The 24564-nt window shown below is 41.1% G+C and overlaps 1 protein-coding gene across 5 annotated transcripts; it reads right to left on the bottom strand.

Annotated features, from left to right (window-relative positions):
* Nucleotides 1-6228: 6228 nt before the first annotated feature.
* On the bottom strand, nt 6229-23605 carry rbl2 (retinoblastoma-like 2 (p130)). 5 transcript variants are annotated; one of them, XM_053641893.1, is made up of 22 exons: nt 23250-23605; nt 22085-22215; nt 20996-21196; nt 20537-20601; nt 17614-17748; nt 17118-17278; nt 15718-15782; nt 15183-15354; nt 14539-14702; nt 14071-14183; nt 13615-13718; nt 12880-13017; nt 12603-12767; nt 12002-12095; nt 11640-11870; nt 10975-11231; nt 9398-9574; nt 9229-9300; nt 9027-9126; nt 7694-7917; nt 7386-7550; nt 6229-7271 (listed from the first exon to the last, which is right to left on the bottom strand). In XM_053641893.1, the coding sequence occupies exons 1-22, from the start codon at nt 23385-23387 to the stop codon at nt 7098-7100; spliced, it is 3246 nt and encodes a 1081-aa protein (XP_053497868.1). In that variant the 5' UTR covers nt 23388-23605; the 3' UTR covers nt 6229-7097. The 5 variants fall into 5 exon arrangements, with proteins under 5 accessions (XP_053497868.1, XP_053497869.1, XP_053497871.1 ...); XM_053641894.1 differs by having other exon boundaries at nt 7694-7914; XM_053641896.1 differs by having other exon boundaries at nt 14098-14183.
* Nucleotides 23606-24564: the final 959 nt, after the last annotated feature.

The raw sequence follows: 24564 nt of genomic DNA, 5'->3' as shown, positions 1-24564 counted from the left end.
GTCCTTCGCCTTGGCCATCCACTGCAGGGGGGCGTGGTCCGTTATGAGGACGAAGTGCCTGCCTGCCAGGTAGTATCTCAGCTCCTCGATGGCCCATTTTATCGCCAGTGCCTCCCGCTTGACCGCCGCATACTTCCTCTCGGCCGGGGACAGCTTCCGGCTGATGTAGAGGACCGGGTGTTCTTCCCCGTCGAAGGTCTGGGAGAGGACGGCGCCCAGCCCGGTCTCGGATGCATCAGTATGCACAGTGAACGGGAGGTCAAAGTCCGGGTTGCGGAGTACCGGCGCGCTGGTGAGGGCCCCTTTTAGGGCCTAGAAGGCCCTTTCTGTGTCGGCTGTCCACCTGACCTGGTCTGGCTGGCCCTTCTTTGTAAGGTCTGAGAGGGGAGAGGCTACAGCAGAAAAATTAGACACGAACCTGCGATAGTAGCCCGCCAATCCCAAGAAGGCACGTACCTGCTTTTTTGATGTCGGACGCGGGTAGCCCTTCACAGCCTCGATCTTCTTTAGTTGGGGCTTCAGCATTCCCCGTCCGATGCGGTATCCCAGATACTGGGCTTCCGTCAGCCCTAGGTGGCACTTCTTTGGGTTGGCGGTCAGGCCGGCCGCCCGGAGTGCCTTCAGGACCTCCCTGAGGTGGAACAGGTGGTCGGCCCAGGTGGAGGAGTGGATGACCACGTCGTCCAGGTAGGCCGCTGCAAACTGCCGGTGGGGCCGCAGGAGGATGTCCATTAGCCGCTGGAACGTGGCGGGCGCCCCGTGCAGCCCAAAGGGGAGAACCCGATACTGCCAGTGGCCGGTGGCCGTGCTAAAGGCTGTCTTGGGCCTTGCCTCCGGTGCGAGCGCCACTTGCCAGTAGCCTTTGGTGAGGTCCAGGGTCGATATGAATCGGGCTCTCCCCAGCCTCTCGACCAGGTCGTCCACTCTGGGGAGGGGGTAGCTGTCGAACTCTGACACCTGGTTCAGCCTCCGGAAGTCGTTGCATAGCCTCATGCTCCCATCCGGCTTCGGCACGACGACTGAAGAGGAGTACCAGCTCCCTGGCGATGTTTTGCGAGGTGGCCTTGCGGAGCGGCACCGCCTCGGGGTACCGCGTGGCGTAGTCGACGAGGACCAGGATGTATTCATGGCCCCGGGCAGACTTGGGTAGGGGCCCCACGAGATCCATGCCCACTCGCTCAAACGGGACGCCGATAATGGGCAGGGGGATCATGGGCGCCAGCGGGGGCCTCCGTGGGGCCGTGCGCTGGCACTGCGGGCACTGTTGGCAAAAGGCCCGGACATCCGCGTCCATCCCGGGCCACACGAAGCGGTCCCGCAGCTTCTCCAGGGTATTTCGGGCCCCCAGGTGGCCACCAAGTGGATGGGTGTGGGCTAGGTGCAATAAGACGGCCGTCTTGGGTCGGGGCACCACCAGTAGGTCCACCTGCTCCCTGTGGTGGCAGGCCCGTTGGTAGAGGAGCCCCCCTCGGACGAGGAAGTACGATGTGGGGAGCCTCAGGTCTGGACTCTGGTCGACCCCCTCTATCACCCGTACCTGAGCCCAGCAGTGCTTCAGCCGGTTGTCCTCCTTCTGCTCCCGGCCGAACTTCCCCTCTCGGTTCACCTGGGGAAAGACAGACGACAGAGGGTTAGTAGATTGGGGGGTCTTACCTTCTGTGGTGGCCTCTCCGTCGTCCTGGGCCAGGTAGGCCGGCCGGGCCGGGGTCCCCTTCGTACGGCGCCGCAATCTCCGGGGCTCGGCTCTCGGTACCACCAGGAATCCTGGCCAGTCTCGTCCCAGGAGGAGGGGCATGGGGAGTTCGGGGATGATTCCGACCTGGAGGGGCCAGGTGCCGGCTTCGCCCCGGATCTGGACCTCGGCTGAGGGGACTTCCCGGGTGTCCCCATGGACGCAGGTCACGGTGAGCGTCCCCCTTGGGCGGCGCTACTCAGGCAGGATGGAGGGCCGGGCGAGGGTCACCGTGCTCCCGGTGTCCAGCAGGGCGGTTACCGGTCTCCCTTCGACCCACACCGTCAAGGAGGGCGCCTCCGGCGGTTGCTGCTGATGGAGGGCGCAGCCTGCCAGCCATGGTTTTGTAAGCAGCCGGGCGGCTTCCCTCTCCGGCTCTGTAGGCATGGGCTCGTCTCGGGGGTGTTCACAAGTGGGCACCCTCTGGGGGTTCCTCCAGGTGCGGGGCCAGGTCTGGCGGTCGGACTGGGGGCCCGGGGGGCCAATCGAGGTGCTGCTGCTCCCCGGGGTCGAGCTCCAGGGTGGCCAAGGTTCGCTCCAGGACAGTTAGGAGTTCCTGGGGCGTAGTTGGGGCGTGTGCCCCCACGGCCTGTCTCTCTGCCCGGGGTAGCGCCCTCAGGAAACGGTCGACCGCCACTTTCTCCGCCACCTCCGAGGCGGTATGCCGATCCGGCCGGAGCCATCGTTTGGTGGTCCGGGTGAGGGCGTTCATCTGGCAACGTGGTCGGGCCCCTGGTCGATAAACCCAGCGATGGAATTCAGTAGCAGCCTGGCCAGGGGTTCGGCCACACCATGCCAGGACTCCCTCCTTCATCGCCAGGTAGTCCGCGGCCTATTCCGGCTCGAGGGCATAGTAGGCTGTTCGGGCCTCTCCCGTGAGCAGTGGACCAAGGGCGCGTGGCCAGTCGTCACGGTCCCACCCCTCCCGGCGGGCGATACTCTCGAAGGCTTCGAAGTACGCCTCGAGGTCCTCTTCGGGGCCGAAGGGGGGTAGTAGGCGGCGGGTCTCGCTACTTGCATCGGGGAGAGGCACGGAGGCGGCGGGGGTCTCAGTCCTCATGGCAATCAGTGTCTGTGTGGCGACCTGAAGGCTCTCGGCGAGCTGCTGCGTCACAGCATGCTGCTGGAGGCTTGTCTCCAGCAGGTGTTGCAGGGGTGTGGTCCATTTGGGGGGGGGGGGTTATTTTTTTTTTATTAATTTTTTTTTTTTCCTCTCTCTCATTTTTTTTTTCTTTTTTTTGTTTGTTTGTGGTAGGCGAGTCTGTACTATGCCCACATCCTCACCAGTGTGAGGAATTAGCCCGGGGAAGGGCAGCATACAGACCCACAGGAGGCAGAAGAACGTTCACAAACGGTGGTTTATTGGTGCAAGGGTGAAGTGAGTGGGTTGTGAGGGGATGAGTGCAGGGCTTGTGGAGGCGTGACTGCCGGTGTAGCCTACTCGTGGCGGAGGCGGGATTCCCGAGACGGGGGTGAGGGTTTTCCCGGGCCGGCGTCCTCCGTAGGTGGGACTCTCACCACCCGGTGATCTCGTCCGCGCTTGCACCTTCTGTGGGGGGGGGGGGGGGGCAATTATGCCAACTATGCTTGATCGCTTAAAATTAGACCAACACATTTGGTCATAACAATAAAAAAAAAGCACCTTTATTATGTGTCACATTTTCGTCGGATTTCATACAGTATATGCACTATATATGGAATGTGGCCATGTTTGCATGTGAGCGCTTGCCTGCTCATTTTGAGTAAGAGGCTCTGTCATAATTATGGTTTTATCCCAGAATATGAACTATCCATTCTCAAAGATCTAAGTAAGGTTATTTTGCACTCCCACGGCACAGCCATGTCACAGAAGCAAAGTAGTGTGGTTACGTTAAATAACCTAGTATTATAGTAACAGGTTTAAAAAGGCCCATTTGTTGCAAGGCTGTATTTATATTACAAAGATAAGACAAATATAGAGATGAATACAGTTACAAGGAGCAATTTTTTGGAAGTTAGAATAAGCTATTGAATGCATTGTATTTTTTTTGTCAGGAGTGGGAGCAAAACTGATTAACAACAGTTCAGTGCACTTCAAATGAATGAGCTGAGTGAGGTATGAAATCACAGCATGTAGTCATATTTCAGACAGTGACCTCACACACTGACTAACACACTCAGATATGCGGGTCTTTCATAGAGGATATGTTGGACCAGCAGTATGGACACACACGCAGACACACACACACACACACACACACACACACACACACACACACAAATACACCCAACACCCAACACACACACACACACAAACACAAATACACCCAACACACACACACACGCACACACACACATATACACCCAACACACACACACACACACACACACACACACACACAAATACACAAATACACACACACAAATACACTCAACCCCCCCCCCCACACACATATACACAAATACACTCAACACACCCACCCACACACACCCACCCACCCACACACACACACTCACACACACACACACACACACACACACACACACACACACACACACAAAGGCTACACTTCCCAGCAGTACTGACTCACTGATAGTCAGACTTGTGATGACTACTCATATTAAATTGAGGATCAGTACCCATGTTACTCATCACCTTAACAGCTTTCTATGAGATCCTAAAAAGGACTTCCCAGGAATGTAGATTTTAACCAACTGTATACTTATTATTTTGTCACAACCTAGCTGTACATATAAGCATTACTGCTTTTTTTCCACATTTTATTTTACACATTTACACATTTATAATCTAACCTAGCAGACAAAGCCTTAACACTATAGAAGATAATAGTAAGAATTTAATTATACAGTGCAAGCTGCCTCTCAGTGCATATAGAAATCTGAACTTAAACCCTCTAATGCTCATGTTGTTATATGAAAATATACAATTACCTGGAATTTTTATTTTTTAATTTTTTTTTGGGTGTTTAAAGAAAACCTGTTCAATTTGGTCTCTTTTTAAAATTTATTTATTTATTTATTTATTTATTTATTTTTACAGCTGGTTGTCTTTAGTTCTGTCATTGTTTAAATATTGTTTTTGAAAAACGATTGTATTTTCATTTAGAAAAATGTGTTTTATAACCTTTATAGGATAAAGGATTCACATTACCCAAGTAAAGATCATGGTAATATCTTCATTCCATTTGCATGGTGATATCACTACTATTCCTTTTAAATGTTGGTAAAAATTAAATATACTATTCCTCTTCTTTTCTGTATTAGTCCATGTTCATGGTAATGATTTACATATCTTTTGTTCAGAATATGGACACAGAAATGTTGTATGACCTTAAAGGATGGCATTGGCTATTCCTATAGACCAGTGGTCACCAACTTTCTTCCTTGAGGTCCTCCTTCCTGCAGGTTTCATCTCTAACCAAAATCTAACCCACCTGTTTTAGTGGATCAAGAACTTCTTAAGGCAATAATTAGATGATCAGGAGGGCACGATTATGGTTGGAGCTAAAGTCTTCAGGAAGGTAGATCACCAGGAACAGGGTTGGAGACCACTGCTGTACATAACATTGAGGATGAATTAGATCATAGTGAGGTGTGGTCCAGTAATGTAGGAAATGAGGAAGATGGAGTTTTAGTAGAAACTCAGGAGGAAAACCCAGGTATGAGGAATAACCTCTAATTAAAATATAACTCATGTGCCAGTAAAGGGGAGGAATTGATTGTGAAAGAACCTGAGCCATTGAAAATTCAATTTCACAAAAGAAAAGTGCAAAAACCCTGGTTTCAAGGAGTTAAACACTCTAAATAAAATATGTACCTCTGCTTCAGCAGAAATTAATTAAATATTCAGTAGGCCATGTTTTTTTTCCATATGGCAACCCACAAAAAAATACTGTAAGCAGTACACACCTATTATAAGCAATGTATTCTGTAGCAATGTATACAAGCAATATTTGTCAAGAAATTTATTTATTGCTGTATTGATTTATTATAAACAGTTTAATACTCCTAATTGTACTTGTCAATGTTACTAATAATATAAACATTCATCTATACATTATACATTCATTTATACTTGAGTGAAATGATTGATGCATTTGTATAGATTTGCCTACATACTACACAGAGTAAATCATGCTCTAGTCTCTGATCGCTGCTGTAGGTTTGTTGTGTACTCTAACCCAGTCAGGGATTTCTTCCTGCAGCTTAATCTCCTGAAACCCCACGCACCAGTGCTTTGCAACACTCTGCCAAAATGAAATGATCTACTACATTTGCATGTAGATCTGCTGAAGCAGTCAACCAGAACTGTAGTAAAGAACAGGACCCCATCTAGTGGTGAAACACAATGGAGTTTGCACATTTAGAGCACCTTCATGAGTCACTGCAGTTTCTTTCATTTATTAAATGGCATGTGAGCAAACTAACATCAGCTCTATGTTAGCTGTACATACATGAAAGTCCATGAAAGTCAAAAATAGAAAAGGCACTTGCTAGAAATGGGACTGCTCTTTAACATAACACACGTGGATTGTAATGATGCCACATTGAGGAACAAGCAAACATCATACCTTTGAGTAATGAGGACAGAGTAAATGTAAGAAAAGAAATGATAAGAGGACAGAACATTTTGTTTTTACACAGTTATCATGTACATGCAGGACTGAAGAATAATAAATATTACTTTAAAATATGAATCCTATTAACATGTCAGTTGTCTCTAACTGATATCACTTTAACTAAAGTTAGAAAAATAGCATCAATATATTAGCTATATAAATCACAAATACACACAGAAAAACACAGTTCAGCATATAAAAGTGTTCACGATAATTTCTTAATTAATTAAGAAACCAGGAATTATTGTCACTATACATTATAAACTTTTCTTTTATGAAAATAGTTTTTTTTAAAAAGCCAGTACAATGTCAAAAGCAAAGCAATATTTGCTAACAAATCCATTAAGTATATAATCCTTTTTCTAACCTGTGTATGAAACTAATCTAAAGCATATAATATTGCTATTTACTTATATTCAAAAGGTATTGAATTATAAATGTCTACATGGCATTTGTGTACTTTTAAATGGCATATAAAAAAGAGCTGTTAAATGGTACATTAATATAGACAACATGATCGGGCTGTATTTTGAAGCAAAAAGGTCTTAGTGGAGAAGAAGCTATTGGTTAAATGTGAGGTTTTTGCCCTGTGAGTGTGTCTGTTCCATGTTTCTGCTCAGGTGTTGGTGTATGGGTCTGGCTGTTCTTTATGTGTTCAGGTCTAGTGCACTTGCTTGCCTCAGATATTTCCTGAAATTCATTTTCAAACATTATCTTTAGACATGGGCTTTGTGATGCTGTGTGCGTTAATGGGAGTTGTTGCGGTCATTGGCGACATCCTGCAGGCGGCGGAAGAGAGCGCTGTGGTTCTCCTGGCACAGCCTCTTAGCAGGAGACTGCTGCTCCTCCTCCAGAGCCATACTGCGCTTCTTAGTGGGCGTCTCTCCAGTACGCAGCATACTGTTAATCTCCTGCAGTCTCTGAGAGAAAATATGAGCAGGATTAACTTTCAGCAGGCAAAAGTGTGTGTAAGTGTTGGATTAAAAATATGTATGCATTATTATGTGCTTTTGTATGTAAGTGTGTTGTTTTACGTTTGAGGGACTCGAGCTGATGTAGTAGAAGATCTTGTCTCTAGGGGTGACTGGACTGTCAGTCTTATGGGGAGAGATGTAGATGGAGTGGTTGTGAGAAAGGAGAACTCTGCGTGGTGACCCAATCCGGAGCAAAGGATATGGACAGAGAGGTGGAGTCTCTGCCTACACACATCAGAAGTCACAGAGAGAATTAGACTACTTTTTGAAGGGATTTTAAAAAGAACAGTCTTGTTCTTAATGATTTTCAAGAGTGATGAAAAATGTCTCATAGAAATCACACAAAACAAAACAAAAGCATCTCCCACCCCTGCTTTAGGCGAGCTGGAGGAGTAGCGCATGGCAAACTGTTTGATCTGTTTGATGTAGACATGGTTGTAGAAACAAATGAGGTCCCCTCGCTCCTCCTCCTCCTGCTCTGGCACTGCACCGGGTGTGCGGGTGGGTGTAGAGGAAGCACTGCTGGGTTGGGGAACAGGCAGCGTGCTACTGGAGCGCATCGACACGGGACTACTGTTACCGCTCACTGCTGCTGCAGAAGAGAAGCAAAATGCACTTTTAATCTCAAATCTTCATTCAGCAAGGATGAGCAACTTTGTTTAGTAGAATGTGTGGATCAGAATGACAAATTGAAGTATTTTACTCAAATATAATATAATATCATATCATATGATATCATCATAATTCACATAACAATATCATCAGTGACCTTGTGATGATCACTATAGTATTAATAGTATATTTTTAAATGATATTTTGCACCATTGATTTTCATAATTGCTAAACTGTAAAGGATAAAACGTCTATAAATGGATTCTACTATCTAATAATACTTTTTTATGTCACACAATTTATATCTATTTATTCGCACTTACACTTGCCATAAGGAGGACCGACAAACATGCCTTTGTGTGTCTAATTATGTAACTATACACTACCGGTCAAAAGTTTGGAGACACTGGACTGAAATGTTTCTCATGATCTTAAAAACCTTTTGATCTGAAGGTGTACGATTAAATGTTTGAAATCAGTGTTATAGACAACAATATAATTGTGCCAATATATTAATTTTTTTCATTAGAAAACTAACATTTTATTTACAAAAAAATATTTTTTTAAAACTGATGATTTGTAGCAAAATATTCTGAAAAGCAGCCAATAAGAGTCTAGCATGGGTGGGAACTCCTTTAATACTGTTTAAAAAGCATCTCAGGGGGATTCCTCAAGAAACTGGTTGAGAAAATGTCAAGAATACATCTCTGAAAATTCTAGGCAAAAAGGGGGTCTATTTTGAAGATGCTAAAATACTAAATTATTTAGATCTATTTTGGATTTTTTATCACAACATAATTTCCATAGTTCCATTTGTGTTATTGATGACTTTTGATGACTTTATTATTATAATAAAATGTGGGGAAAAAAATATTAAAATAAAGAATGAGTGTGTCTAAACTTTTGACCGGTAGTGTATATATAATGATGATAACTGAAAAGATATATATATATATATATATATATATATATATATAGTTATAAAACCAAAAGACCTAGCTACATATTGCATAACATATAATGAAGTTGCATATATATGGATGGTTGTATGGATAAAATATGTGTGTGTGTGTGTGTGTGTGTGTGTACCTTGTTCGGGCGCTCCCTCAGATGGAAAGTTCTGTCGGTTGTTTTCACTGTTGCCCGAGTGGTGTCGCTTTCGTCCTGATATCAGAACACTCCTGTAAACCTGGAACATCATCATTCTCATCATCATCATCATTGTCACTGTCATCATTACCAACATTGGCTTTAGAGTATATGGTATGTTGTCCAGCGATGCTGTGCTTACACTGCTGCTGGCCTGAGGCTGAGATCTGTAACACTTCATGATGTTCTGGAAGGATTTATCTTCTTTAGTCACCTGTTCAACACACAAGTAACAGACTGTGTAGAGCAAAGTAGCAAGGAAACACATCTGCATTATTTTGTTTGATTCCAGGATGTTTACTCTCTCGCACCTTAGCCATAACATAGATGGCACACATGAGCAGTTGGTCGAGGTGGCGATTCATCATGAGCTCAGTGCAGTGCACCAGCGAGTACTCGAAGCAGGTCCAGATCTTCCTGCGCAGATCTGTGCTGACGTCCAGCTTCACACACAGGTCTCGGAGACGCACACTCGCCAAGTGATACACCTGACACACAGGACAGGAGGAACAGGTCATTACACACTGCACTTTGGCTTATGTACATAGGCACACTAAAGCACTATTCGAGCAAGACTAGTTAACTAATCAAACATAATCTACACAAATGACTACAGATAGACAGGATGTGTTAGTGTTACACAACAGGTACAGTGCTCAAACAATGACAACATAGCGCACTGCTGTGTGCATTACCACCTTCAGTCATTACATTACCATGAGGCACATTTGAACCTGGAATACATTGAACAAATACTCAGTACTGAAACTGCACTAAAGCGCTGGATCGTTATTGGATATGGAGGATATTTTCCAATCTGACCCTCTGACCCTGCAATATTTTTTGCCATTTTATGCCATGTTTGATTGTGATGCATGACTCAGATCATTCACATTAACATATTAACCTCACACACATTTCACACAATATAGCAAAAGCAGCTTGCAGAAAGACAGCTTGGTTATGAATACAATGTCAGTATCTCAGTACCTGGTATCAAACAACATTCAGAACATTGACATCTAAAATGGAAAAACTGAATTGCCACGGCTCTGTCTCCAGCAGTGTGACCTTCCCTCGTTACTAAAACCTGCAGTTTTATTTTCAGGACTGTATATTTACCCACCTCTCAGTTTCTCAGCACCATGTTTGTGCTTGCGTTTTGCCATTACCTTGTTATTATCTTGCACTTTATAGCATTTTCACTCGTTTGTTCCTTGTCTTCCTGTTACACCATTAGCCTTGCCTCTTGCTTATCCATTAAAATCTTTTGCAACCTAGCCTTTAGCCTATTGTTTTATACTTACCTTCATCAATGTCATGTCATTAGTCTAGCTGTTAGCTTATTGTTAGCCTACTTCCTATTTTGCCTTGTAATTAGCTTAGCATAGCTTACCATAGTCTAGCGTAGCCTTTGTTTGCTTGACTATTTCTGGTTATGCTTGTTACTTGGATGTTTACCATTTAGTATCAACACTGTGTTCATTAAACCTTGTACATACATTTATTTCTGGTCTAGGCTGAATCACTACTGGAACAATGCTGTTACTGAGGAAACTGAGTGTCGCAGGAATACAGAAGAAAATATACACTGGAATCCATTTTTTTTCTTCAGATTTGTAAAAAAAAACAAAAACAAAAAAAAAACATCTATCTTTGGTATTCACTTACATTTTAGTAGTATGTCCCTACATAAAACAAACCTCAAACAGAACTGAATAGTATTTACACCACAATCAAGCTGATATCAGAAATGTGATGTTTAAACAAGACTGATGTAAGTGTGTGTAACTTGCAGAGGTTTAAAACTCAGTTTGTGTTGTTTAGTGAGTAATTAGGTTATATATTACCAATGGATTCTTTATACAGCATTAACGGCCTTGCTCACCTTGCGGAAGAAAAGACAGAGGGAGCCTGTTCTCTGTGCTCTGTTTGGTGTTCCCTGCTGAGGGCTCATCTTGGCGTGCTTGCCGGCTGTAGGGCTGGTGTGAGCAGTGCCAGCAGGCATGGTGGTCGTCAGCTGTTGGGTGTTCAGCGAGCCAGTCAGAGCTTGGGCGGTGAGAGGCTGTAGTCCTGGTCCACTCTGGCCAGTCACACTCACCTGCACTGGGATAAATGTGATGCCTCCATTCTCATTGGCTATGCCTGCAGAGAGGAGGACATTTTGTATTATCAATCTATAGAATTATTATGCATGTAATTGGACACTTTATGATAATATCAATAGGTAAACATACATGAATGCATCATCATAAAAACCGTATCTCGCTGATTTTAGTTACTATGGTACTTATTAGTTAGTACTTAATATACTCTGCCCTACTAAGCTACTATCTACAGGTAGTAGCTAGATGATTAGACAAAGGGTTATTTATACTCCATTGTTTTTACTCTATTAAAACAAACATATGACAAAAACAACAAATACTCTCTTTTGTCAAAATCGGCATATATGTGAGTACCTTATTAGTACAGTTCTTAATTACTATATCTATGATTAACACTTGTGTCTCTAGAATCCACCCAAAGCAACACTTGAATAGCTCACTGCACCTTGCACAGGTATTGTGACAGTCTGTCCATTGTTAGCAGTAACAGTAGCTGTTGCCATAGTGACCACGGTTTGGCCTGCTGGTATAGTGCTGACCAATGAGGGCTGGCTGACCCGGGTTGATACAGGAGGGTCAGAGGTCAGCTCTGAGTCCACAAAGAGGCGCCTACGTGCTGTACCTGTGGGTGGGGAGCTGTAGCGCTCATGGAGAGTTGTGGAAGTAGAGGACACTCCTGGTGGGAGCAGCAAGATTAAAGCATACTGAACAGGAGTAACAAACTCAATGACTGACTTAAAATCTCAACGTTTAGTATGCTATTACACTGTGTGTCTTTAGTAAGTCATTTGTGCTACAAGCCTTTACCTTTTCCTGTTCCTCCAGAATTAGAGCTGAGCTCATTAGTTTTGGGGGCATGTAGGTTGCCAGATCCATCCTCCAGGTATTGAGGAGGCATTACCTAAGATGTATGTCCACAAATAAAAATTATTTTAATTTACATCATCAGAGGTAAAATGAAGATACAACGATACTAATTAGTATCACTTTTGCAGTAATTTTGGCCATGGAAATGTTTGGCTGAAAATGGTCCGAAATGGGCAAAAACTTTCACTGGGGTGGCAATGAAGTATAAAATCTAACACTAAACAAATAATTTTATTAGCAATTAAATTTTTAAAGTGATTTAAAATGCTATTTGTTTCCTTCCTTTTTTTTATTTTGTTGCATACAGTGTTAAAAAACAAGGTCACATTAGTAAATTACTAGAACCTAGTGCAATACATTTAGATTATTTATTTATCAACTATTTTTAATTATTGTCAACTCAGGATTTGGCTGACAAGTTTTGCTTTTTCAGCTCAGTGTGTCCTGAATTTCAGTTTTGGGCCAGGAATTTTAATTTCCATGAATCACTATCATTAATGCCTTAAACAAAGCATGGCTTGAAACAGGTGTTCAGTCTCACCTCCTGACAGGAAGGCACACGGTTTTTGGCCCCTTTAATACTCCCCCAGAGTGGGGAACTCTCTTTCCAAGCCAGGCTCTCCAGCACCTGCTCCTCCACATGGTTCAGATGCTTCACTACCTCCCTGACGAGACCTTCTTCCGCCCGAACCAGCACCTCGATCACCTGACGAGTGGAATAGAATGAGAAAGAGTGAGATAAATATATTCAGATATATAACTCTGATATATAAATCTGAACTTGTATTAAATATTACTATATACTTGTATTGACTCACCTTATAAAAGTGGTAAGGGGGAATGTCAAAGATCTGCAGAACCCACTGGAACTCACCAGGTGCGTGGTAGGAGAAGATGACAATCTCTAGACAGCAGGCTATCAGAGAACGGTGGAACATGTCCTGCTCTAGAATACACTGGAGGAGACATTGGCACTCAGTGTGAGCTTCATAGGTGGCTCAAGGAAAACCATACAACATTAACAAAATTGTAACTAACATTATGTAAAAACAAACAAACCATAACCTTCAGCATTAATAATTAAAAAAATAAATAAATAAACCAAATAGGCCAAAAATAAAACACCTGAATAACTAATGTTCCTCATTGAGTAAAACAAAGCCCACAATGACTGATATGAATCAACACCTTAAGGAACATGTTTGTGGTTGTTAACTGGCAAAATTCACAACTGAGGTTGAACAGCAAAATATTTCCACCTGCACACACTGTTCAGTAACACGTAGAACCATGTTGTCATTTAATTTTTGCTCATTTATGTGGATTTTTATGTGGATCAAATAAATATTCATCAATTCACTCGAATTTTGTTAACATATAAACAAAAATGTGTTAACTGACTGTGTTACTTTGTTAACATTACTTATGGTTTATTAATGCAGAAGTACATCATTTGTTTGTGTTAACTAATTCAGCAAATATTGTTACTAAAGGGAACCCTCATATAAAGCATTACCAACAAAATAAACATATATGAATGGGTGAACGCTCACAGAGAGGTCACCGTCACCAAGTCTCTTCTTCTCCTGGTCAATGATGCCCTCCAGTGTCTTATAATACAGTGCCTCAGCTAGGCAAAAGTATTTCGCAGCAATATCTGCAAACAAACAAACAAACAAACAAATGTTATATATATAAATATATAATGAGTCTTTATTAAATCACATATACATTACAGCACAGTGAAATTCTTTTCTTCGCATACCCCAGCATACCAGGAAGTTGGGGTCAGAGATGATACAGTGCTGCTAGAGCAGAGAGGGTTAAGGGCCTTGCTCAAGGGCCCAACAGTGACAGCTTGGCAGCTTGTTGAACCCCCAACCTTCTGATCAGTAACCCAGAGCCTTAACCACCAAGCCACCACATATATGTATGTGTATGTAGTGTATGTGAGTGTGTTTTTTTATGTTAAAATAAATGCACCAATCATAATGCTAAATGTTTCAAACCTCTTGCCAGGCCTTCGTTTTCCTCACCCTTGGCTTCATAGCTCTGGAGGAACACCTCGGACATCTCCTTCAGTCTGGATGCAATAGCTTCACTGGGGTTTCTTGCACAGGCCCTAGGTTTTAGAATTTAAAAATGTACTCTAAATCAAAGTGCTTTGACAAAACATGTGCCTCATTCAAAAAATTTTTTAATTAAATGCAAAGTTTGAAATTGTTAAAACAACCAATCCAGTTTCTTGTTATGGCAATAACAGGACTCGTTTAATGCTACCAATTCTGTACTGTATTTACTGTTTGTAAATAAGTATTTGGCAAACCAATATTGCAATTCCGGTTTGCTACTCTAACTCCTATTCACTAATTAGCAATAGATGTCCAGTGTCCGTCTCACAGGAGATAAACAGAATATAAGACTTAGTGATGTGCAGTGTAGTGTGTGTGTGTGTGTGTGTGTGTTGTGTTTATTACTTCAGCATGTCTCTCAGTCTCAGGCTCGGCCTGTGTTTGAGACCTGCCAGGAGACTGTGCAGACGTGCGATGCCTTCCATTGCTGTGGACACTGGAGTGCCAAAAGCAGTCTCCTGTAAGTACGCCCTCCCTGTCAGCGGAGTGGACACTTTCAGAGCTGATGCCTGTGAAAGAGTCATTTTAAAAGAACTAAAGTAGATGTATAATTTATCTTAAACAATGCGGTTCAAATGTATGAATCTGCCACCAGATTTGTGTTTATTTCATCAGTTCATGCCTGTTCAAGCTTTTTAATATTTCCTATATTATTTCAAACAGTTTAATTTAATTATTATTATTTTTTTTGTATCTCTCAGTGACTAACATGATATCTTTATGTATAGAAAGAAACTGATCATATTTTAGCTTGTCATCTTTTTTTAAATAAAATTATTAATGGGCTTTTTAAGGCTCCTGCAATCATAGTGTCAAAAGCAGCAGTTAAACTTCCCTCTTATATAAAACAGTGAAAGGTTAAAGTACAGTTATGGACAGTTTACTCCAAATGACCTTGAAACAGGTTTTCATGCTATTTTTAAAAGGAGTAGTGTTTGTGTACACAGGCATGTGTGTGTTTTTGTGTAATTTAATTGCAGTTGTCTTACAGAGAGAGATTTGTGCAGAATGCTGGCAGGCTGGTCCTGGTTCTCTGTCCCCTCACACAAGTATGGTCCTGGTGTCCCAATGTCCTCTCTCGCTCCGTTGCCCAGAAATATCCTCTCATCTAGAGCACCTGATGACAGAACATGCTCCTCATATGCCCGGTTCAGAGATGTCCTGAGATACATACACAAACACAAACAAACACAAGTAATACAAATGACTGTCATACTGTGGCAACAAATTTAAAGTGACTTATAAAGCGACACATTCTTAAGGATACAGTAGGGATGTAACCAAATATGAATACATAATTAGGAAAGAAAGAAAAAAAAGAAAGAAAAAAGAAAGAAAGGGTTTTGGCCACACCCACTTTGAAGTTAAGTGCAAATACAGATAAAGACATAAATATAAGGAGCTCCAAACAGATTTAGATACAGTAATAGTGTTACACTCCTAGTATACATCATATACTGCAGCAGTTAAGCCTGATTTTTAATGAGCTTCATTAGCTTTATTCCTGTGACTTCAAACACTTACAGACTGTCTCCAAAATTAACAGGATCCAGGAATCCAGTCAGTGTCTCTTCTTTTCCCTTTAAAATCTATAAGTATGTGAGAAACATTAATAAGGAATATAAGTATTAGCTGTGAACAGTTACAGAAAAATCACAGTATGACTGTACGAACCAGTATCACAGTTTTCAGTACAGTATCTCTCACAAAATCTGCTCCTTTTTTTTTTTATAGACGATGGCACTGAATGGTGTAATGAGATATAAAGGGTGCATCAGATATAGATCTAGAACAGTGTATCAGAGGTGTATATTAAAGCTACAGTATGGAACTTTTTTGGTTAAAAAATGAACAAAAATCAATTATTGAGCAAGCACATAAAAAAATCAGTGTTCAAAACAGTCTCCTTACCTTACCACGATTCTCAACGGTAAGCTTATACTAATGATTCTTAATTTGCGCTGTCGGGTCGGATTTTGCGGGAAATGTCATGCGTGGTTACGTCACGTCCGTAAACAGAAAGAAGAAGAGCCGGCTACTATATCATGTGTGTGTGCTGAGGATGGTGGAGTGGTTGTAGCTTGTTCTTACAACAGTTGCTTAGAATTTAAACTTGTCATCTAGATGGCTGCTTTAATGTGGATAGTTCTAAACTCAATCATCATTGACATCTGGGAAATCAGCTGTTGTCAAAACCGAGAAACCTGGAACTGTGGAGAGCCTGGTTTTGTTTTGTTTTGCTCTGGCCAACATGGTAAACTGCACTTATTTTCTACTAGCTATGAGAGAGAGCAACTCACCACTAATCCAAGAAAACCATATTCACCGCCACCTCTGTTGTCAAGTATTGGAGCTAATATACAACCCATACGTATAGCTCAAACCATCAGATTCATCCATGCAGAAGAGCAGTGCTGAAGAATAACCCACGTGAAAAAAAAAAAAAACAACTCCACAACTAACGTGCCATTTTATGCCTACACTGTGCTATATAACACATTTATAAACATTGCATACATTTTATAAAATGCAATACTGGTTGTATGTTCCTATATAAAGTGGACAAATACACTGCTCTAAAGGTAAGATGACAAGTGGATACTTGAAACTATAATTCTCAATGTTTAAAGAATGCATTATTAGTAAACACAAACAAGATTAGAATGAAAAATGACAGCAACAACAGCCTTCAACTGGAAATGACAAAGTTCTGCATACAGGAGATTTTTTTTAAGCATATATCAAGGTGATAATATTTTGTGTTGGTATTATCTATTAAGTATAGCATAGTGTTTAATACATGCAGTAACAATTTCAGATTTTTTTTTATAAATGTATATTATAACAGTTTATCATCACATTCTTGATGTACATCAGATCAGGATGTGGTAATTTGAGCTTTTTGCATGATCTTGATTTCTCACCTTGCGTTCGAATAGCTTCTTGATGAAGGGCTTCCAGAAGTGTTCCTTCACCCCTTTAGCATCGAGTACCACACCATGATGCAGTTCACAAAGCTGCTCTATGAAGCAGAGTGGACCGGCGCCTGGCTTATAGTCCTTACTGTTAAAATCTTCTGAAAGGCCTACACACACACACACACACACACACAGAGATAGAGTGAGACGCAGTTGTGAGGTACAAAGCTGATACGGCAGATGTAATTTCAGGCTGTGTCTCTCTCTGATAAAGTGTATGGTGTGTGTGGGAATGCGCCTATACCAGGGGTGTCCAATCTTATCCTGAAAGGGCCGGTGTGGGTACAAGTTTTCATTCCAACCAAGCAGAAGCCACACCTGAGTCTATTGAAAGCCAAGCTCAACTGATTAAACAGGTGGAACCAGGTGATGTTTCTGCTCGGTTGGTATGAAAACCTGCACCCACACTGGCCCTTTGAGGATACGATTGGACACCGCTTACCTATACCTTTGAAGGTGGGGTTGAGCAGATCTTTGCGGCTGGAGCACACCAGAGAGTTGGAGTAAACCAGGTCAAGTGCACACAGCAACAGGTGATAGGAGTTCACTAGGTCATCACTGATCATTGGGAAGTTTCCTATAGGTAGCAACAGGACAAAGACAGAATAGATGGTGGTTGGGGATGAGGCAAGTACCATGTGTGAAATCACTCAAGATTAATTAACGATTATGATATAGAAGGTTTAGAAGGTTATGTGAAGTCTGCAAGCATAATATTTGACCTGGGTGAGGTTATGAATAGCACAATGCAACCAACTACTATCCAGCTCTGATGTTCTTATCCACAAATCAAACACTGACAACCTGAGCTGAAACACACTTTAAAACAGCAATATCACACACAGACACACTGTATATCAGCCAGACAGGACCCCTGCATAACAGGAAAAGTCTGCAGGAGAGAGGCCGCTTTGCTCGGCGGTGTGGTGTAGATTTATTTCTTCCTGTTTAATTGATTTCCAGAGGAACCTGCACATACGAGGGCCCAGACAACAATCCCCATGGTCTTGGCAATAAATAATGATGAATATTTAGCCCATGACACCATCAACCCACCCTCCCTCAGCTGGACACACTCCACAGACTCTATCACTATTTATGAAGCAGAGAAATTAGAATATCCAGACAGAAACATGCTCTAAACTCTTCAGCATCAAACTGTCTAAGAAAATCTGCGCCACTTATCGGCTGCTAAATTCAAACAAGCCTTGTGTTATAATTATACAACATTACAGTTGTGAGGTAACATTGATATTACTAGTAATATAACTGATGTCAAAAGAAACCGCCAGAAAATGCTAAATTCTTGTTAACATGTCATTAACATTCAAGTTCAAATACATAGTCACACGTTCTGCAACATGTACTTACTTACAAGATCCTCTGTGCAATCCACAAATAAAGCAAAAAGCTACACTGTAAAGCTTCAACAAGAACGATTTCTACAAATGACAACAGCAGCATGAAGGAGATTTAAACTGAAAAATGGATCGAGAAAAACAGGAGGGAAATAGAGACCATCCCACTGGTCCTGCAGAGACCATTGGCTACTTAAATGCGGACAAGTCCTGACTTGTCATCTGCACCGGTTGCTATGATAAGCAGTGCATGCTGCACATGCCCGAAAATGATTGTCTCAGTCAGTATGCTTACCCTGCTGTTCTCTCTGCAGCTGTCAAAATCTATTGTTCTCTAATGTCATGCTCCATGCTATTCTTTATGCTTAACACGATGTATGGGTTTATATCTCAACACAGAAATGCATTTAAATCACTTAGAACAAATCATTTTAATTTCTTAAACCCTAAAGGACCAGACTGTATGTCCACACTTACATTCCTCATCTTATAACTACAGATATTTTTCACTGTAGTTACTATACAATTCCAATGTATAACTTAATGAGATGAACCCACTAATAAGACAAGAGTTTAAGGGTTTAAACTATGAATGCATTGACCACTGAGAGTATGCTAGCCTTATACAGCCACACTGTTTTGATTCAAAACAATCATTACAGACACCCTCCAAGACACATCTCTCAAGCTCTTACACAATTCTCCTGAGTTCATTTTACCCAGTAGTTGTGCAAAGTGGTCTGTTTCAGAGAAGGTCACACAAAACGAATGCAGTGGGTCAGCATGTGTGTGTTCGTGCATGTGTTAACGTGTGTGTGTGTGTGTGTGTGTGTGTGTGTGTGTGTGCATGTGCAAGTCCCCTGTGGCTTCTAGCTGATGCAGGCAAGCTGGCACAAGCCCTAATAATGATTGGTGAGCACATGACCAAGGTCTTTTGCATGTCATCCAATAGGAATATGCACTACCTACTCATGGCTAAAGACCCTTCACGCTTTGTGAGACGTTACCTAAGAACATATTCAATAAACACTGCTTTTTTTTCTCTTGCCCTGTGCCCTCAGCTCACACCATTTTCCTTTCTTCTCCTTCATCACAACTGTGACTTCCTCTCTTCCTACCTCAGATAAATGGGCTTCGTGTGCCATCCTACTTCCACAAACTTCCACATAGTAACCAAGTCAGAATGTTAAAAATGAATGCTCCTCTGAAATGAAGCTTGAAATGACTCTCACTGTAATATTACAGGAGAAACAGGCAGTATTTTCAATGCAATATTACCACAGTACTTTAGTGGGTTTTCACACTAGTTCAGATTACTTGAGTCTGCACCCAGAACAGTTCTGGGCTCACTTGGGGGAGGGGCTTATAATCACAGGTTTGCTTTCACATTGAAGAATTTGTTCTGAACCCGAGGACCGATTGCACATGTTCCATATTTTTCCATATGTCACTTTTGTGCATGTGAGTTTCCAAAATGGTACACACCAGGGTCATCCTTTATTTAATTTTTTTTTTTTTTTCATTTCCTTAGATACCAACACTCAAGCAGCAAAGAACAGCACTTTTGGATGCATGGAAGGTAATCGTGCAGGAACACAAATGCAAATGAGAAGCTGCATGATTTTTAGCCATGCAGGCTGATATTTTCTGCAATGCTCTTAGTGCAAGCACTCGCACCAAAAAGCTGAAAACAGCACACTACAGGACTCTCAGGACAAATGAGATCTTTGCATCAGAACCAAATTCCAAGGGATGGTGCTGGCCCTGGTATAACTCCTCCTATAATCCTAACCCTAACCTCTTACTACTAACACTAACCCATGAGATGCTATACACACTTATCCAGTCTGAAACACACTGAGTTGTTTCCACCCACTGCCAAGGTAGGAGGAGCTGGATCAGGTCTGGCCTTTAGGTTCCGCAGCAAGAAGTACTTTGGGAAAATGCAATAAAGCAAGTGTGAAAACGACCTAAAAATGCCTGTATGAGCAGAGTCGTAGTCCTTACCTTTTGCATGCACAAACAGGACCCAACAGAATTGGAAGAGCTCAGCCACGGTGCAGGGATGTCGTCTGAGGTCACAGGAAACAACAATTAGCTAAAGCTTCTTATCAGACAATAAGTGTAAGGTTGTAGAAGGTTTGCACACATAAACAGCTTGTACACATGTACAATACAGTAAAAAGCTTGGCACATAGACAAGACAGGACCAAAATGTTGTAATGTTGTAAACTTCATTTAAAAACATGGTGTCATATCACTAAGTAAGTTTACAGTTTATATCACAGATAGTTTATATTGGAGATAACAGAAGTAGACTTCTGTAAACCTGTGCATGAAAAAAATAACTGTTTTAGTAAAATTATTAGCTACTACACAAGTGACCTTTGGCATTTCCAGGGCAATGTCAATAAAATTTACACATTAGGTAATCATAAACAGTGTGTACAGTAGCTGGGTACCTACTTTTGTTTCCTGCTTCTGTGTGCTCTAGGCGGTTCTTCAGATGGAGGTTTAAATATGTCTTTGAATATGGGGACATATTTCTTAAAAATGACAGCTGTCACAGTGAAGTTCCTCTCCAGCTTTTCTGTGCTCTGCCGGAATTCCTTTGGCAGGTTGGCCATATCCTGCCAATTCTTCATTTTGCTGAAAAACTCGATCAAACTGGGAGGAGAACAAAAGATAACAATCAATGTCCATGTCAATGTAACAGTCAAATGTCCATTCCCTAATATACAAATTCAAATAATACTGAAAATACCATCTTGTCCAAAATTTCCCAGCATTTTATCATGCTTTTTTTATATTGTCAGTCTAAAGCTAGTAGCATTACCATGATGACTTTCTTTATTGTAGTCTTGAAGTGTCAAACACAGACTGGTTATCATACAGATGAGGAACGCTACAAATGATAGACAATTAAAAACTGAAAAAAGTGATGAAACATATTTGTTTACAGAGTGCATGCCTGGTAGGATGTTGACATTTATGCAACATATACATAACCTGTATAATAATAACGATTGGAATATTGATGATTTCAGTTGAATAAACATTATACTTCATCAATTTGCATTCAAAGTGTGTTGAGAGAATACAAAAAAAATACATTATCAACACAATTGTTATACTGTATATTATGTTATAATTGATAAAACATGACAGAATGTCCTGTTATAGGAACGTTGGTTATTTCCCAATAATAGAACATCCTGAAATGTTTTATATCTCTTACACCACAGCAATTTGCCAACAATTACAATTTGTATTAATTAAAGAATGACATGCCATACTTTCCATACCACGACCCTGACCAAGATAACGCAATTACTATAAGTGAATGAAAGTGAGTGAGAAGTGTGTGCATGTCCCACAATTGAAAACATTTAAAACCCTTCTCAGAATCCCTGATCTGATATCATGCTTAAATGCATAGCACTGCTGCTTGAAGTGCTAGAGAAAACTGGATGTAGTGATTTTCCCTTGACAATCCCTTGCCCACGTGACCAGTGAAACACAGGCTGCAGTGTCAACTATAAATGGCTTACACACCTCTGTTCTGAAGAGCGGAGAATTCGTGTGAGGGACACATAGTTGCCTTCAGCTGTGCCTTTCCCAACGGTGGGTACAGACGTCCTGCAAGCCACGTACAGGGCACATGCCAACCAGTGCAGTTCACTACCCTGAGAGAGACAGACAGAAAAAAAGATAGGAGAGACAAAGGAGATGGGAAAGTAATTATTAATTACTTAATAATAATAATAATAATAATAATAATAATAATAATAATAACATAGATAGATAGATAGATAGATAGATAGATAGACAGATACATGTAGATATGATTCAATCATAAGAACATAGAATATGAGACATAAAAATATAACACCATAAAAGAGCTTCAGTCTCCTGTTATAAAATGCTGTTATAACAGGCTGAATTTTTTTTCTACTAATAATATAAATATCCTATATTAATAATAATAATAATATAATTATAAATAATAATTCAGTAACTGCTATTCATTAATAAGTAACTACAGTGAAACTAACAATAAAAGTTAAAAACAGTGTGTAATTTAGAGAATTTAGAATCAATCCTTCATCATCAATCATCATCAATTAGAATTTAGAATCAATCCTTCATCATCAATCATCATCAAGTAGAATTTAGAATCAATCATTTAAACTTTAATTAATTATGTATCTTAATATCTTTTGCATAATGTATCTAAAATGTAGGTAAAAATACTGATGAAATGCATTTAAAATAATAATTTAATTAACTAATGAAATAATTTAGGGAAAAAAATAGATTAATAAGATATATAAGATGCTAAAAGTAAACTACTTGCTAAGATAAAGTTTGTAACGTTAATTATTCTTCAGTGGGTTTGTAGGATTTTGAGAGTATTCAGTTTTCAGTAGCACTTCATTTGAAAGGCAGATGAGCTCAGAGCTCAGTGTGTAGTGAGAGATAAGGCCTGGGGGAACTGGCAGATCTAAATCCAGACCCTTGCGCTAAATCAACAACTAATAAACACCACAACACACACACACACACACACACACACACACACACACAGAGCTTTTTTTTAAATTAACTCTATAGATGCATTTAACTGCACACAGAGACTTGAGCGCTCCAGGGTACATGCCCACACCGGCATGATGTCCGCAACGGGCCCGAGGAAGCAATAAATAGCTCTCCATCTTACCTCTAAAGTGTAATTTTTGCTGATATTTTCGTAACTCCTCCATGCCCTGTTACTCGCCTCCTCGTCCATATTCAGAGCTCGACACAGATCTTCAAACGACAGCCTTGTTTTCTGCACAGCCTCTTCCTCCTCGTTCATTTTTACGCATAAGATCAAACCAGGCAGTTATACACTGGTTTTAACGTCTTTGACTATCTAAAACGAGCAATCGACTATAAAATATTACACGCAGTTGTAAAACAGGTCATTTATAGAGCTGGAAGGTTAATTAAACCCTAATCGCGGTGTTTCAGTGCTGTACCGCAGACTAGAGCTACACTTCTGTACACTGTAGCCATTTAAATGCCCTTTGACTGACAGATACAGATACTGCGAAAAGGACGTACGCCACTAGCGTACTATATAGCCTGAGAGGCTCCGGATTTGACGTAAATCGTATCGCGATACAGACTACGTAAAAAAGCTCTTATAAGACGCGGAAATGCTGTCCCCGCCCACTTTTCACTCCCCAAATATCAGACTAGCCTTGACAGTCCGCCGTTTTCCAGTTTCAAATGTAAAAACAAAAAAGCGAAAAAACAACGTGTTTCACAGTTTCTGACTACTTTGTACATTCGACCAAATGTAAAGTAAAATTAAAACTAGATTAGTTATCGTGTTTCCTTTGCAAAATAACACTCACGCGATGTCAATATTTTGCAAGGTCTTGTGCTTCCTTCAAGAGCACTCTGAATGATAGTAAATACGGGTTCCTGGTATTAGAATCGAAAACACATGGACGTCTCAAGCGCGAGTTTTGGAAATAATTTCGATACCCGAGTTTCAGACTTGTTACTATGATACATAACCTAAAGGTTTGTAAAGTCAGTGTTGGGTAATTTTTTTTTTTTTTTCCTCTTACTAATTACACGGACTAAGCCACTGGCACTGGTTTACATCTCAATACATTTTTACAATAGGATACAGTCTTTTACAATGTTTGAGATATTCAAATAAAATCAGAGTTAACTAGGTGATATTAGTAGAGCACATGTAAAGACATATATAAAGACTCTTAATAACGAGTTCGCAAGTGGGAAACAATCCAAGGAGCACTTGACTATAGCATTAACGTTACTGAAAACAAACCGATATAGAGGATTTTGTTTTCCGTAATAGGACTTTTACTTGAGTTTAACATCATTATGATCATTAATCCTCATATATATATATATATATATATATATATATATATATATATATATATATATATATATTATATATACTTTTTATTGATTTATATTTATATTTATAATTGGGTTTACATTTAGAAAAA

The sequence above is a fragment of the Ictalurus furcatus genome, chromosome 14, assembly GCF_023375685.1.
Source record: "Ictalurus furcatus strain D&B chromosome 14, Billie_1.0, whole genome shotgun sequence".
Lineage (NCBI taxonomy): Eukaryota > Metazoa > Chordata > Actinopteri > Siluriformes > Ictaluridae > Ictalurus > Ictalurus furcatus.
This window is presented reverse-complemented; position numbering and strand designations above follow the sequence as displayed.